A 17,101-nucleotide genomic window follows, 5' to 3' on the forward strand; every position below is an offset into this window, starting at 1 on the left:
TCTATTTGTATCCGTCAAAAGAGAAAAGTATAACAGTTACGTGTAAGCTGTGCCGTGGAAACAAGTGCCTTGACTGCACTTGACTCCAAAGGCTACCTCCACAAACATTTGTTAAGCCAACACGAACAGGTGAAACTTGTAGCAAGAGAGCGTCATGCCTTGACCTCAACTGAAGGACAGACTGCCCAAACTCAGATAGAGAGAGAGCTTGCACATTGACTACTGGTTGTTTTCATATTTCATATCAACATTCTTTACAGAAACATAAGTAAGGTACTTACAGTTGGCAGTTGCTAAACTCGTGTTGACATGTGTGAATTTGAACTCATGAATATGAACTTGTTCTACCCTTTCCTATTACCATTATACATGTATTAGTTAAGTTGAGAAGACTATAACATCAGCTAGATAACTAGCTATCATTTAATGCAAACGGAGCTCTTCCATTCAAAATCGTTCAAGGTTAAGGTAAAGCTAGCTAGTTAGCTAGCACAGCAACAAGATAACCATATGGATCTGTATTGACAAAGGGTCAATAGCGCCCCCCTGACCCATCTGAAACAATGTTAAAACTGTGGCCAAGCAGTGAACTGCAACCAGTCTTAGTTAAATATGACATTGAAACAGAGACATTTAAAAATGGGTTAAAATGCTGTCTAACGAATGACGTTCTTACTATAATTCTGACCGGAGAGCGGGCCAAAATAAATCCAGCGCGGGCCACAGTTGGCCCGCGGGCCCCAAATTGGGCAGCCCTGGTTTAAGGTATACTATAAATAAAAATAAATACAAAACACTTGGCTTCAAACCTTTTAACTTCAACTATGAACAATATATTAACTTATAACAACTGTTTACAGTATACTTAAATAAATATAAATAAATACATAACACACTCTGTACACACACTTCACACTTCAGTAATACTTTTGCAGAAATATGAGCATGTTTGCCTTCAGAGTAAAAAAAAATATTAATTAGTTTGCTATGTTTGTGCTTGCTCTGTGCAAGGCTGCCTGCTCTTCGCTGTCAGACTGTTGCAATGTTATTGTAGCGTCCGAGTGCTCTCTTAAGAACTCACATTGAGAAGGAATATCTTTGGATGAGACGGTAGCTCTCCGTTTAATAAAGCGTATCCAACTTCTGCTTAGAACAACCACACTTATCTTGAAACCGAAACCACACGCAAGTCAACCCATTACCATGGCAACTACTCAACACAAATCTCGTTTCCACTAGTCCCATACGGAATGCAGCGTGAGCGACACAGGCGAGAGTCTACATTGGGAGATGGAGCAGTTTTATATGTGCCCCACGAAATCTGTTAGCAACACAAAAAAGTATACAGATCGTACTCAGAAAGATCTACGCCACTAACGTTACATCTCGTTAGCTATCGCTAGTTTTGTTAAATTATAAAAATTTAAATAAAAAAAAAATAAAAAAAAAACTGCTCAGGCACCGAAAGGAAGCACCGAAATCTGCGTTGCATTTCGGTCCGGGTAGGTATCGGTTGTATGGAACCGGTGCCGTATTGGTACCGGTTCTCGGTACCCAACCCTACTTGTGATACCACAGTGTGTGTGTGTGTGTGTGTGTGTGTCTGTGTGTGTGTGTGTGTGTGTGTGTGTGTGTGTGTGTGTGTGTGTGTGCAGATATCTGCGTTCCCTTAAACATATTTTTTGTGCCGCATTAACAGCAGTAACAATGGATGAAATGCACTGTGTGTGTGTGTGTGTGTGTGTGCAGATGTGTGTGTGTGCGCATGTGACTGTACTCACCGTATTGAACAATATCCTGCATCTTCTCCCAGACTCTGAACTTCAGGTTGCCCAGGTGTTTTGCCACATTGATCAGAGGTCCTGAAGCCCTCTCTGGGTCCTGCAGTGTGCACTGGGCTCTGGAATAACATTCAGGAGTCAGTGCTGCTGTGGGTTTGGGTTCAGAACCACAGAGAAGAGAGAGACAGGAGGCAGATCACTCACCTTTCCGCTGTGCTCTTGTAGTTCTGGTAAAAAAGAAGGGAAATGGATTAAATGATGCTGTATTAAAGACCACTGTTATCAGGTGAGCACAGCTTACCCTGTTCATAAGGATGACATGTCCTTGGTGTGTATGCTTCAACAATACGATAATAATTACAGAAGTCAATAGCTATCATATGTGGAGTAGTGACCCACTTATAATCCTGAAGTTTGGTCTATCAGTTAGCAACTGATGGATGAATTATGAAGATAGTAACTGATGGATGAATTATGAAGATGTGAGTGTGGTGTGTGTGTGTGTGTGTGTGTGTGTGTGTGTGTGTGTGTGTGTGTGTGTGTGTGTGTGTGTGTGTGTGTGTGTGTGTGTGTGTGTGTGTGTGTGTGTGTGTGTGTGTGTGTGTGTGTGTGTGTGTGTGTGCGTGTGTGTATGTACTCCTGAAATGAACAGTTGTGGAGTAGATTGGAGTAGTGACCCATGTGCTATTTAAAAGACACAGTGCATCATCCAGAGGTGGTCTTTAAAATCAGACTTTAATGGTCAAGAGATTCACTGACAAGAATACCTGCAGGAATGTGATGTGATCAGATCTTAAGAAGCATTATACAGACAGTGGATGGTTCTCACCTGCAGGAATGTGATGTCATCAGCTCCCATCGCCCCTTCTATGGCTCTGATTGTGTCTGAAAGAGATGAGATCTCTCTGCTCATCTTCTCAATCTTCTCCTTCATCATCTGACTCTTCTGCTCCTCTTCCTCCCTCAGTGCAGCTAACTTGGCTGCCTCTTCATCTCGTAGAAACTGGTGAAGCTTTTCAAACTCCGTCTTGATCTGCCTCTCTGTGTGTTTGGTCTGAGTCTGAGTAGAATTATATCAAAATCAAGGATAGTGTGTTTTACACTTTCAAGACTTCATTAGTTAATAATAGACAAAAGACATGTATTAAAGCATGTAATTCAATTTGAAGAAGTAGCAGTAATTATTTGCATTTGACAAAACAACAAGAGTAGCACACTAGGCTAAAATATTATATTTCATGTCTGAATTAATTATTATAATAATAGAAACTTCACCATCATATTAGTTACAGAAATAGTGTTGGACATCACAGTAAATCACACTAACCTTAATGTATTGAGCTGTTTTATCACTGGTGATCTTAGCTTCCTTAAAGGTCTTCAGCTTCTTCTGTAGAGGCTGCAGTTTGACCTTCAGCTCCTCCTAAATGAATGAATCACTTTAGTGTGGTGTGCTAACTAATAATAATAACAATAATAATGAATAATCATATAACAACCAATCATTGACCACAGACCTGAGTGTGTGTGTGTGTGTGTGTGTGTGTGTGTGTGTGTGTGTGTGTGTGTGTGTGTGTGTGTGTGTGTGTGTGTGTGTGTGTGTGTGTCTCCTGCATACTTCCTCGATTATCATCTACATTGAATATCATTTACATATCATTATTGACCACAGACCAGGCAGTGGAAATTGACTGGAACGATTTGTGCAATAGGTGTATGTGTATGTGTGTCGCCAGTCAACATTCTGCCCCTGGAGTACGGAAGAGAGGGGTGAGTGTGTGTGTGTGTGTGTGTAGGTATGCGTGTGTGTGTGTGTGTGTGTGTGTGTGTGTGTGTGTGTGTGTGTGTGTGTGTGTGTGTGTGTGATTTCTGAACATATGTGGAAGCATACTATAAATTATATTGAATGTAATCCTGTGAATATGGCTGAGACACATTTTTTTTTATAAAGATGATTAAATCATCTCATTATCTGATTAGCAAGCTTGAACGTCACAGAGTTGAAAGTCCTCTTTAGGGCATGAGAATAAAGTGTATGCTGTTTGTGTGAAGGAGGTCATAGGGAACGGTGGCATTTTCAGGAATGCAAACGAGGACCCAAGCACAGATCGATTAAAGCAGGAATTATTTCACAAAAAACTCAGAGGATCAAAAAGGTAACACACAAACAGGGCACATGATGTAAAACACAGAAAGCTAATAGTTCAAAAAGTATTCTATCAAGAAGACTTAAGCAGGCAGGTAAAGTTACTTTTCAAAACACAGACAACTCACGGAACAGGGTAGCACAACAGAAGCGACAAAAACACATGGCATGTCAAAACACTGACAGGCATATATTGTGGTGAATGGAGGACATGCAAGAAGATGCTGCTAAGCTGATAGTCGATGATCAAAGAGCCTTACCTTCTTCTCAGGTGCTGCTTCCCCAGTAGGACTGAAGCTGTGGTTTTTGTGTAATTTTGAGTCTCGACACACCAGGCACACAAGCTGTTGATCATCCAGACAGAGGAGCTCAAATTTCCTTTTGTGCCCTTTGCAGAGCGTGTGTGTTTGACCTGTCTCCTGTACGAAGGTCTCACACAGATTTTTCAATGCACGGTTGGTTGGTGGCTTCTCCTTTGATAACCTCCTGCAGACTGGACATTCTCTGGATCCTTTGGTTTCCCATGAGCGCTGCAGACAGGCTTTACAGAAGCTGTGACTACATGACAGAAGAACTGGGTCCTTAAAGATATCAGTGCACACAGGACAAGATAAATCCGCTTCTAGCTTGGAGGCCATTTTTCATTGTTATCCAAGTAAAAGTTTCCCTTTTGTTTCAGCAGGTTGACAATCTTTACTTCCACTTTCACTGGTTTAGTACTGATTCTGTACTAAATCTTTTTGGATTTGAATCTTCAATCTGCAAGTATTCCAACCTCTCTAAAGTTTTGAACACAAACTATTGAAGTAAGCCTTAATAATTTCTCCCAAAATCTCACATACTCTCACGTGGTAGAACAGAAAGAAAAGAGCCGTCGTCTGTCCCTGAGCTTCACTTCCTCCTTCAAAAAGGAAGTCAGAGGGAGGGATGTGGTAGGAGGATGCTGATTGGTCAGTCCCAACATTCATAACACCCATCCTTTGGTTCATTCTCAGAAGTGACTGTGGTAAATAAAAAGACTTTCTATGTCTTTTCCTAACTACTTTTTCATAATGATGATCAGGCAGGGCCTTACAGCGTGTTTGAGATTTCATTCTGATCGAGCTGGAAAAAAGATCAGAAGCTTTCCTTTGCATCGAAGACATAGACAACACAGTGGTATCTAGTGGTTTGCAGAATAAATATGGCAGCCTCTGATTGTGTCTGAAAAAGATGAGCTCTCTCTGCTCATCTTCTAAATCGTCTCCTTCATCGTCTGTCTCTTCTGCTCCTCTTCCTCCTGACTGCCTCCTCTGCAAATGGCAGCCTAACCACTTTCTTTGTGTGTGTGTGTGAGTGTGTTTGTGTGTTGGTGTGTGTGTGTGTGTGTGTGTGTGGGTGTGTGTGTGCATGCACGCAAGTGTGTGTGTGTGTGTGTGTGTGCATGTGCCTGTGTGTGTAGAGCTTAACCACTTCCATTCTGCTGGACTGCAGAGCTTCCTGGTGGTGGCTAACTCTGCTAGCAGTGAGGGGGGAGGGGAGGAGTACTCCATCATCTATAAGTGGAGTCAGAGGAAGCAGAAGTTCTTCCACTACCAGCGCCTGCAGACCCACACTGCCCAAGACTGGGAGGCCTTCAGCATACAGGGAGAGGCCTTCCTCGCTGTGGCCAATCACAGGAGAGGTAGAGCTGTCAGTCAAACACACTATCCAATAAGGTAGGTTCATTTGTCAAAGTCAAAGTCATTTGTGATGAAGCTTTTCACTGAAAAACCACATGACTATACAGGATGAATATCTTGCTATTGTGCCAACAGTCTGTTGAGCCCTGTGTATCCCTGCCCCATGTTCACCACCAAGCATGTTTATCTGATGTGACCTACTATGTACTCCTTAACATCATGGGTTTATAGGACACACACACACACACACACATATCTATACAGTATATATATTTAGAGAGAGAGAGCAAAGGACAGAGAGAGAGAAAGAGTATCTCTGTTATCTACAGGACAGGGAGATAGAAAGAGAGTGAGAGAGAGAAAGAGAGAGAAGTGTGACATTTAAAAAAGGCTCTGAGCTTTCATCAGAAGATGCTCCATGGATGATCATACTGTATGAATGGCAAGTTCATCTATTTAAAAGTAATTTGGTCACTGCTACTATTCTTTTGACAGGCTCAAGACCTACTAAAGACCAGACTGTCAGGCTCAAGACCTACTAAAGACCAGACTGTCAGGCTCAAGACCTACTGAAGACCAGACTGACAGGCTCCAGACCAACTGAAGACCAGACTGACAGGCTCAAGACCTACTGAAGTCTTGACCTACAGGTTCAGGATCTACTAAAGACCGGACCTACAGAGTGAAGGCCAGTTTAAGACCAGACACATAAGACCAGTGTTTTAGTGAAGGACTTTAAAGTTTGTATCACTTTGTAAAATGAAAAGGACATTTTATAAATATCTGTGAATTATTTGTGAATACAGCTTTTTGTAGTTACATATATATAGTTGCCAAACCAGTTCTCCTATCACTGTTGCCAATGACTCCTCTGGAGTTCAGTTAAAGTCCCAGTTGTGGGTGTGGAATGTCTGCCAGAGAGACTGACCCCAGATCAGTGGATTACACACAGACTTTGATCCAGAGGTTCAGGTTACAAGTAGACAGGCAAGACATTCCATGCATGGTCTGCAGGAACAATTTGCCTACACAATGAAAGAAATTCTATTTTTCAAGGTATTTTGATTTTTTTTTTCTCATATATATGTGGAGAATTGTTTTTAGAGTGAGGTGTGTAATAAGACATCAGGTTGTGATATCAGGTTGTGTCATACCTGGATAACATTGGCACAAGGTTTTCATTTTACACCAAAGAGCATGACATATTTTTATGGTTATTTTAAAGCAGGCACACTCCTCTTCAATGGGTTTCCCTCTCTACATGTCAGTGTGGGTCCAGAGAGAGGCCTCTAGCTGTGCTGTTCTATTCTCAAAGAAGCCTTCACTGCAAACATCCTCAGAGAAGAGAAATTACAGCCAGTATTAAAGAATGGAAACACTCTCCCTGTAAAAGTGTGTGTGAGATATGTGTGTGTGTATGTTATTCTTATCTTCTCTTAATCCTCTCCACACTGGGTAGTGCATGAGGCCTCCACCTGAGCCCACCAGCGTGGTCTGTCTGCAGCACATCTCTCCAGGTAACCCAGGCCCATCCCTGCTTCTTCATTTCTGTCTCCACTGTCCTCCTCCAAGTCTCCTTGGGCCTGCCTCTGTTTCTGCAGCCGTCTGGAGTCCACCTGTGGGCTACCCTTGGCAGTGATGTTGGTGGCATACGCAGTACATGTCCAATCCATCTCCATCGGCGTGTGTTATGTGTGTTATTAGGGTGTGTGTTATCGTCAGGGTCAGAGAATGACATCTTTCCTCTGTCCCATTTCAGCTGTACTCTGATCCTCTGGAGTTCCTGTTTCTCTGTGAGAAAGGTGGAGGGCTGTGGGGTAACACATGCTCTATATTTACTATCTGGACAGAAAACAAACTACTGTCCACTCATGGCCTCACTCATGGAGTCACACTTTCCCTTCCTGGACGTTCACGACGTAGAGATATTATTTCCAATAGTAGAGATATTATTTCAAACGCAGTGATTGAGTGATTGAGCTGCCAAACGGTAACACTGCTGCACAGACACACACGCATGCTGCACTGCGCCCCTGCAACTTATACTTTTACACTTTTATAAAACGCAGCAAGTAGTCTTCTAACTTCACACCTGTTCCACCTACACTACACTGGCTCCCAATGAAGTTTAGGAATTGATTGTAAGATTTTATTGTTTTTTTAAGGCTGTGAATGGTCTGGTCTTGCTTCAACACTTTCTTCTTTTTTATGAAATTGTACACCCATTTGTTCATTTCCTTTATTTCTTTTCAGAAGGATTGCATCAATATATTGACCTTACCCGTCAAGCCCTATGGTCAAAATCCTGTTGTTTTTAAATATGCTGCACAAATACAGTTGACTTGACCTTCTTGTGAACAGACTCTGTCCTCAGCCAACCCTTCACCATGGATTCTCCCCAACCTCCACATCCCAGCAGTGAGGTCTCTGAGGTAAAGCCTCCTGCAGGTATGATCCTCCAGCTACAAACACGTGTGTGTGTGTGTGTTGGTGTGTTTGTGTGTGTTTGTCTGTGTGTTTGTTTGCCATTACTGAAGTCCACTGAGACTGGTGATAGAGATACTTGACCACTAGGTGCCAGTATTGTTCATTTATTAGGAAAGCTCCGTACCATATCCTGCCTCTGTTCAAAATGACTGTTATAACTATCTGTGAATCAAAACCATGCGTACATGAATAAGATGAAATATCAAATGTAAGAAAAGACAACAGCATTGTAATGCTTTAATACCAATGTTTATTACCAACATGGAAAACATATGTTAAACTTAACATAAAGACAGGAAATTTAACATGAATTAAATCAAAATGTGTATGGCGCACAGAACAGATATCGTGAGATTCATATAATTGGCACCCCTTCCGTCTCCATCTCTTTCTGACTGTCAGTCCTGGTCCAGACAGAGTCATCATCAGCTCTATCAGTGCTGCTCTACTGTTACTGAAGCCTTCACTGGTAAGATCCTCAGAGGATATCCACTGAAATATGGAAACACTTTCTCAGTGAAAGTGTGTGTGAGAGTGTGTAGTTGTGTGTTATCAGGGTCAGAGAATGACAGCTCTCCTCTGTCCCAGTCCAGCTGCACTCTGATCCTCTGGAGTTTCTGCTTCACTGTGAGGAGAGTGGAGGGCTGTGGTGGAGAAACTGCTCTATATTCACCATCTTTATAACACACAAACCACTGTCCACTCATTGTGTCAAAGTCTCCCTTCCTCTGGAGAGACTCTGTCATCACACCCACACTCCACAATGTGTTCTCTCCAACCTCCACATCCCAGCAGTGAGTCCCTGAGTTAAAGCCCTCAGAGCCCAGGACACTGGCATAGTGATCAAATCTCTCTGGGTTATCAGAAAGCTGCTGTTTCTCATCACTGCCTTCACCTCTGTCTGCATCAACATCATCGTAGTATTCATCTCTGTAGAAGTCACCATCAAAATAGTCTTCATCATTGAATGCATCATCATTATCTCTGCCTTGACCTCTGAATGCGTCACCATCATCATAGTCTTCATCTCTGAATGCATCACCATAATCAAAGTCTTCATCTCTGTATGCGTCACCATCAAAATAGTCTTCATCTCTGTATGCGTCACCATCAAAATAGTCTTCATCTCTGTATGCGTCACCATCATCATAGTCTTCATCACTGACTTTATTATTTTTGACTTTATTGTCATCACCACATCTCACACTGGTCAGATCCTCAGACAGGATGAGACAAGCGTGTGCAGTGTTGGGATCCAGAGTCACAGGAGCTGCAGAGAGAAAGAACACACACATTAGCTTAACACTAAGTGGTGTGTGATAAGAATGTGAATGATGGTCAGTGTTAATAGTGGTAAAAGCGTAATGCCACCTACACCAGGTAACACTTGGCAATTGTATGTATTAATTTACCTGAAAGGAGGTAGAGCTGTTTTTGAAAAAAATTATCGACTACAGTTCGCCAAAAGGCATCTGGGAGTCTTGTGGAAGAAGGTTCTGTGGTTTGATGAGACCAAAGTGGAGCATTTTTTCAACAGTGGCTCTCTTCCATGAAACTTTGATTGCTGAAAAACCCAGGCAACAGTTGTTGTATGTAGAGTTTCTCCAATACCAGCTGCTGAAGCTTGACAATTCTTCAGAGTAGTCTCTTACTAGTCTCCTTTTTGGCTGGTCATCCAGTTTGTAAGGATGTCCTGATCTAGGCAGACTTACACATGTGCCAGATTCCTTCCATTTCTTGATGATGGATTGAACAGAATTTCAGGGGATGTTAAGTGTCTTCTTGGACATTTTTTTGTATCCTTCACCTATACTTTTAAATAACCTTTCTTAGAGTGATCTTTGGTCTTCATGGTGTAACAGTAACCAGGAATACTGATTACTGAATACTGACCAGTGAATGGACCCTCCAGACACAGGTGTCGTTATACTACAATCACTTGAGACACATTCACTGCACACTGATTCACATTTCACTAATTGTGAGACTTCTAGCACTAATTGGCTGGACCTCTGTTGAATTAGGTCAGTCTATATAAAGGTTGTGATAAAGGGGGTGAATACTTATGCAATCACTTATTTCCATTACATATTTGTATTTAATTTACATAACTGTGTAGAAAACTGTTTTCACTTTGACATTAAAGAGGGCTATTTTGTGAATTGTTTTGTCCAAAAAGCCAACTTATATTGACCATGACTGATTTATAAAGCAATAAAAGGGTAAAACATCCAAGGGGGTGAATACTTATGCAAGGCACTGTATATATGTATCTATCCATATCTCTATGCATCCATTCTTCCATGTATTTGTCAAGTGAGGTTTTGTTTCCCTTTTGTTTCTCTTTTTTTTGTTTTGAGATGAGACTCATATGACACTGTGTGTGTGTGTGTGTGTGTGTGTGTGTGTGTGTGTGTGTGTGTGCGTGTGTGTATGTGTATCTGTTTCAGTAAGTACTCACTGTATTGAACAATCTCCTGCATCTTCTCCCAGACTCTGAACTTCAGGTTGCCCAGGTGTTTTGCCACATTGATCAGAGCTCCTGAAACCCTCTCTGGATCCTGCGGTGTGCACTGGGCTCTGGAATAACATTCAGGAGTCAGTGCTGCGGTGGGTTTGGGTTCAGAACCACAGAGAGGAGAGAGACAGGAGGCAGATCACTCACCTCTCCACTGTGCTCTTGTAGTTCTGTAAAATGAAGGGAGTATAATCATTATTATGATTTCTCTTTTGACAAATGAATATCAAGCAATTACATAGTTCAGTCCATTAATAAATACATGTATTGACACTTGTTTATTTTTCTCCAAACACACATCTCTCTGTGCTCCTGTCCTAGCTGAAAGACTCTTCAGGTAACACCTGTCCCACCTCACCTGCAAACTCATCTCACCCATTTTAAGCACCTGATGTCAACATTTAACCCTAACCCTAATATAACCTCAATAATTAACACTCAATATAGAGCCCTAAATACAACCCTCAATATAGAACCCAACTATACATATATCCGTTACATATAGAACCAAACTATATATCCTTAATATATATATAACCCCCTTTAACTGCATTATATAACCCTCATGAAAAGCCCAGTTTTCTGCTGAAGCCCAAAGGTGCAATGGAGGCTAAGAGCTCAAGATGGTGGATGAGGACGAGGAGAGTGCAGATCTTTCACTCCCCACACCCAGATTTCTCCCAGCAGATCTGAGACATGAGACTTTCATCGGACAGCCATTTGTTAATTGTGTTCTACAGCGCGTGAAGATTGCAGAGTTCTCAGTAAATAACAGGTACTGATTGTTGGATGTGTGTGTGTGGTTGTATGTATGTTTGTGTGTGTGTGTGTGTGTGGCATTTCTCTACAGAAAATTCCAAAACAGCTTATATTTCCATAATCTCATACTCTTCAGGTGAAACCAACCCTCAGTTCTCACCAAAGTATATTAACAGCATGAGATTTTATCATCAAAACTATTAATCAGATTTTATGAGTCATTATACAGACAGTGGATGGTTCTCACCTGCAGGAATGTGATGTCATCAGTTCCCATCGCCCCTTCTATGGCTCTGATTGTGTCTGAAAGAGATGAGATCTCTCTGCTCATCTTCTTAAACTTCTCCTCCATCATCTGAGTCTTCTGCTCCTCTTCCTCCCTCAGCGCAGCTATCCTGGCTGCCTCTTCATCTCGTAGAAACTGGTGAAGTTCCTCAAACTCCTTCTTGATCTGCTTCTCTGTGTACTGGGTCTGAGTCTAAATAGAACAAGATGACAAAAAACTCCAATTCAATGATGAGCAGATGTGTTTGTTACATTTGAAATGATCCATAACACATGATTTGCTGTCTCATGATGACATATTAAAAAATACTACTTTTTTATTATATGATACATGTTTCACCTTTATATGAAATGCTGTTTGGTCACAGGTGAAATTAGCCTCCTCAAAGGTCTTCAGTTTCTCCTGTAAGGGCTGCAGTTTGACCTTGAGCTCCTCCTGGAATAGATGAACACTTTACTGTCGACAAGAGTCTTAGTTACTCAACAATACGGGCACGAGGAAACCAAGTTGCTTCATTTTTAGGGATATATGAGTGAATGAGGGAATATCTTAATATTTTGTGCATGGAGTCAGGGGTGATATGGGGATAACAGGGGGATTATCCCATTGGTGGGGCGATAGTGGAACAGGAGGTGGAGAAATCGTTTAGTCATCACAAGGCTGATAGTTTGGTTTCCTGTCGAACTTTCCTTGAGCAAGACACTGAACCCCTAATTGCTCCTGATGTGCAATGTGCCATCAGTGTTAATGTAAAAATGTGAATACATCCTTTCTAAGTCGCTTTGGATAGAAGCGTCTACTAAATGACTAAATGTAAATGTAAACGTGTAGATTAAGTAGACATGAGCGTTTCCAGATTAACCCAATAATACACATCAAGAGACATTAGACATGTCAAGAGATACGGTTTCAGACTAAATCAAAATTAATGTTGGAAAAAGGGTATATTGTAATGATTTAAAGACAATTTGTGTCCATAATTAGACCACATCGTATTGTCAGTTATGACTATCAAGAGGAGTTTTGGAAACGATAGTGATGAGAAGTTTGACTCTGTTGGAGAGAGTCGAGGGCTTCCTTAAGTTAGCTGTACACTCTGGAAGACCTTGGTATGGCAGCGTGGGAGTGAGGAAGAAAAGGCTCAGAGTTAGGGATGCAAATGATTAATCGACTTTAGATTAATTGTCGATTAAGAGGTTGCTCGATCAAAATGTATTAATCACGATTAATCGCTAGAGGGCGCTAGCGCGAGGGACCGGTTGAAAACAAAATGAAGCGAGCGAAAAGAAGTGCGGTGTGGGACCACTTCAACATTGTTAATTCAGGCAAAGAAGTCAAATGTTCTCTGTGTAATGCGGTATTGAAATACAATAGTTCCACTAGCTCACTCAGTTTTCATTTGAACACTGTGCATGCTGCTGTCCTGCATGGCACCACCCGTTTACCTGGTTACTGCCGCAAGTTAAGGCTGTAGTCTTAAAACTCAGGTTAGCTATTAGTTCGTTAGCGGGCTAGCTCACCTAGACTTCATAGAGTTAGCTACCTAGCTCGTTAGCGGTCTAGCTCACCTTGCTATGAATATGAATATCTCTGTCTACTCCCGCGCTAACGTGTGCCCGCGAGTTTGGCTCATGAGAGTTAGTAAGTAAGTAAGAGTTGAGTTGGCTATTTAGCTTGATAGCGGACTAGCTCACTCAGGCTTAATGATATTAGATACCTAGCTCGTTAGCGGGCTAGCTTACCTTTGCCTGATGGCTTGCCATTAAGAATGTAACTACTCTATCCCTCACTAACGTGAGCGTGAGTTAAACTTCAGAGAGTTGTGTTCGCTATTTAGCTTGTAATAGCCTAGATGCAGTTTCTTCATAATCTATCCACAAGTTAGATACAAGATTACATATATAGTTACAAGATAGGCTCAATAATATTCTGTTTGGCTCTCTATTTAATTTCTTCTATTCTTTTTTTTTTATGTCTGTTTCAAATGCAAGAACTGAGCCAGTCCATAATTTATTTCTTTGTTTTAAATTAAAGAATGTATTTTGTTATACCATAAAAAAAACTTTTCTGCTTTCTTTTCCTAATGCATAATTACTTGAGGGATGTATAATAGAATAGAATAGAATAGAATTATCATAATGTAATGTAATATAATAACTCAACTATTTAGCTGATATTTGTAAAGGCCCTATTGAAGCACTGAAACTCAGGTGAAAAACGCCGCTTATCAATTAATCGAAAGTCGATCGATAAGATTATCAACTAATGATTAATTAATTAATCGATAATTTGCATCCCTACTCAGAGTATTTCAGGTCAGAGGTTTGCATGATGTGCAAGTCATCGGTTGTAACAACAGGGTGTAGACACCGCCATCTACTGTTATAGTTAAGGTATTACAGTACCTTCTACCACAAATGGTCAACACTAAATAGAATACAATAGATAGAATAGAATAGATCAAGATGTGTTTTACAGCCTATGGCCAGTATTGCCAGAGTAGATTACTACCTTACAGTCCAATGCTGCTTCATCTAAAGGACTGAAGCTGTGATTTTTATGTTTCTTTGAGGTCTGACACACCACACACAGAGACTGTTTATCCTCCAGACAGAAGAGCTTGAGTTTCTCACTCTGCAGACTGCAGAGCACCTCAGACCCTGCTGAAGCTCTCTGACTTCTCTCCTGTACGAAGGTCTCACAAAGGTTCTTTAAATGAAGGTTAAGGGGAGGTTTGTCATATGAAGATCTTCCCCTACAGACTGGGCATTCTGTAGATTCCTTAGTGTCCCAGAAATGCTGCAGACAGGCTTTACAGACGCTGTGACTACAGGAGAGGAGGACGGGATCCTCGAAGATTTCAAAGCAAACAGGACAGGTGAAATCCTCCTCTGCAAAAGATGTAGAAGCCATTTTTTTTATTCAGTACAAGTTCAAGTCCATTTCAGTTTAAGTTCCTTCTCTGTATTACTTCTACTTTCAGGTAGTTAAAAAAAAAATTCAGCCTGTCAGTTACTTGAACTTCTGTTAAAACCAGAATCCAAATCAATCCGATTCTAATATTATCCAAGACCAAATGTTCATATTCCAGCAGCGTGTCACTACTCAACTAAACAATTGAGCAGCAGTTAGTGCTTCTTCTTCTTCTGTAATGTTTATTGGCAGTTTGCAAACAATGTGCACTACCGCCATCTACTGGACTTGAGGTGCGATCAATTGGATGTCAAAAATAATAATAAAGGGAAAACAACAGAAAACAACAACCTTAAATCCTATTTGCTAATTTGCTTCTGTAATGAATGTTGGCTGTCAATTGTCGAGAATGTAGATCAAAAATAAATAAATAAAAATATATAAATATACAGTAATAATAAAGGAAAAACAACAGAAAACAACAAACTTAAATCCTATCTGCTAATTTGGTTTCTTTAACGAAAATAATCAAAGCACTGGTTATGTTTTCTGACCTAGGCTGACCTAACAAGGTGTCTAATGAAAAAACCTTTTTCACTTTCTCCACTTCCCTCTTTACTTTTTCTCTTTGTCTGGAGAATTTTGAACACCATAAAAGAACATGTTCAACATCTTCTGTGACCGCACAAATATCACATTTTCCAGATGGATGTTTATGTATTGTCTGCAAGTTGCTATTTAAACCAGTATGGCCTATTCTCATCCTTGTAAACCAAACCTCCTCCTGTCTGTTCGAGTAGCTAGATTTACTATTTGAAATAACTTTTTGAATTTTGTACAGGTGTCTACCCTTTATCTCCTTATCCCATTCTGTTTGCCATATGATTTTGATTTTTTGTTGAATGAGTACCTTGATTTCTGACTTACTGAGTGGAACATTTAACTGAATAACCTCTTCTTTAGTTGCCTCTTTTGCCAGCTTATCGGCTTTCTCGTTTCCATCTATTCCTTTATGGGCAGGGACCCACACAAACTGAATTGATATTCCCTGTTCATTGGTTTTAAAAATGATGTTGTTAATTTAATTTAATAAGTCCTGTCTGCATGATGATTCTCCACTTCGAATGGATGTGAGAGATGATAGAGAGTCAGAACAAACAACTGCCTTAGGGGGCCTGATTTCTTCTATCCACTGTAACGCAATTATAATTGCCATCATTTCAGCAGCAGTTAGTGATTTCCTCATTCAGGAGACTTTAGTCAAGGGGAGGGACTTTGGTAGAGATTGAATCTGATTGGTCTGTGTCAATATTACTGATAGACACACAGGCTGAACCTAAAGCTAATTATCACACTCAGCAGTAGACATTGGGCTCATATAAGTGTTCTTAAACTGACAGGGACGCTGTTTAAGACAATATTGTTGATCCATCAACATATGACATACATGCAGGCTGCAGTCAACACTCTACAGGTATATGTTAGCTCAAAGATGTGTGAAAACGGCGTCTGAAAGATTCTGACATGCAGTAGAGCAGTCCAAGAGGAATATGTAGTGTGTGAGAGAGAGTGTGAGGGGTGTGGCCAGTTCTTAATGGCATCTGGCACCTGCAGGTAATTAAGGGGATTACAGGTGAGACCCAAAGTACCTCAAACAGAGGTAAATGATGATTAACACAAAGCAAAAAATACCAGGCACACACAGACACACACACTCTTTCACACACACACATACACACACACACAAACCAAATGCAAACTTAAACAACAATTTCACATGATTTACCAACCTACAGCTGAAGAGAGCAAGGTTCTGTTTAGAATCTCTGTTTCACTCATTCATATACTAATAACTTTACTCAAATTACACTAAACAAACAGCGACTCATTAATTCATGCATGCACTAACAACTCAATTAACTGAAATAAACATTAATTAGCTTTATTACACTTCTGAATTAAGTCTCCACAAAGAACATCACAAAAAGAAAAAGAAATCATTCATTGTCACAAACTGGAGACTTGAAACAAGAAATAGGATGCAAACGCTAAAGGCCTGTTTTACTTATAAAAATAAAACAAGGCAAAGTTCACAGGACTGGAGAACAGAGTAGGTCTTGCTGATCACAAACAATTACACACAAAGACAAAGGAAAAGTCTAACACACCGGTCACACCTATGCGTTGGAATGGGTCGGTGCGTCAGGGTTAACGGATCCCCATTCAAAGTGTCGTCATCCTTTGCCGAACTGAACTGTGGCAAAAGGATGACATCACCCCATTCAAGGTGAATGGGGATTCGTTAACCCTGATGCATCAATGCATTCCAACACATAGGTGTGACCGGTGTGCAACAGCTCACTCACATTGTTGCGTTGGAATGCGTTGATCCAACGGAAGGTGGAGGAGGAGTCTGGCGCGTGGGGTTCTGTTGATACCGGAGACGTTATAGTGAAATTGACAGGTCAACAAACCAATCACGTCACTAGCAAGCTTTTACCCTGTGAGTAACAGCATGCTATAATTAAATAGGGTGCTCAGACACCTCGC

The 17,101-nt window shown here is 40.9% G+C and overlaps 1 protein-coding gene across 1 annotated transcript in view; it reads right to left on the minus strand.

The window, feature by feature from the left end:
* LOC308365980 (uncharacterized protein) overlaps positions 1-14,551 on the minus strand; it is a gene marked incomplete at both ends in the record, with an annotated part of 29,170 nt that extends 14,619 nt beyond the window's left edge. Inside the window, 4 exons of the mRNA XM_080839615.1 lie at positions 1,782-1,900; positions 2,591-2,841; positions 11,978-12,073; positions 14,150-14,551. Coding sequence (XP_080695741.1) covers positions 1,782-1,900; positions 2,591-2,841; positions 11,978-12,073; positions 14,150-14,551 — 868 coding nt within the window. The remainder of the gene's footprint in view (positions 1-1,781; positions 1,901-2,590; positions 2,842-11,977; positions 12,074-14,149) is intronic.
* Positions 14,552-17,101: the final 2,550 nt, after the last annotated feature.

This window comes from Sprattus sprattus (assembly GCF_963457725.1).
Source record: "Sprattus sprattus genome assembly, chromosome: 5".
Classification (NCBI taxonomy): Eukaryota; Metazoa; Chordata; class Actinopteri; order Clupeiformes; family Clupeidae; genus Sprattus; species Sprattus sprattus.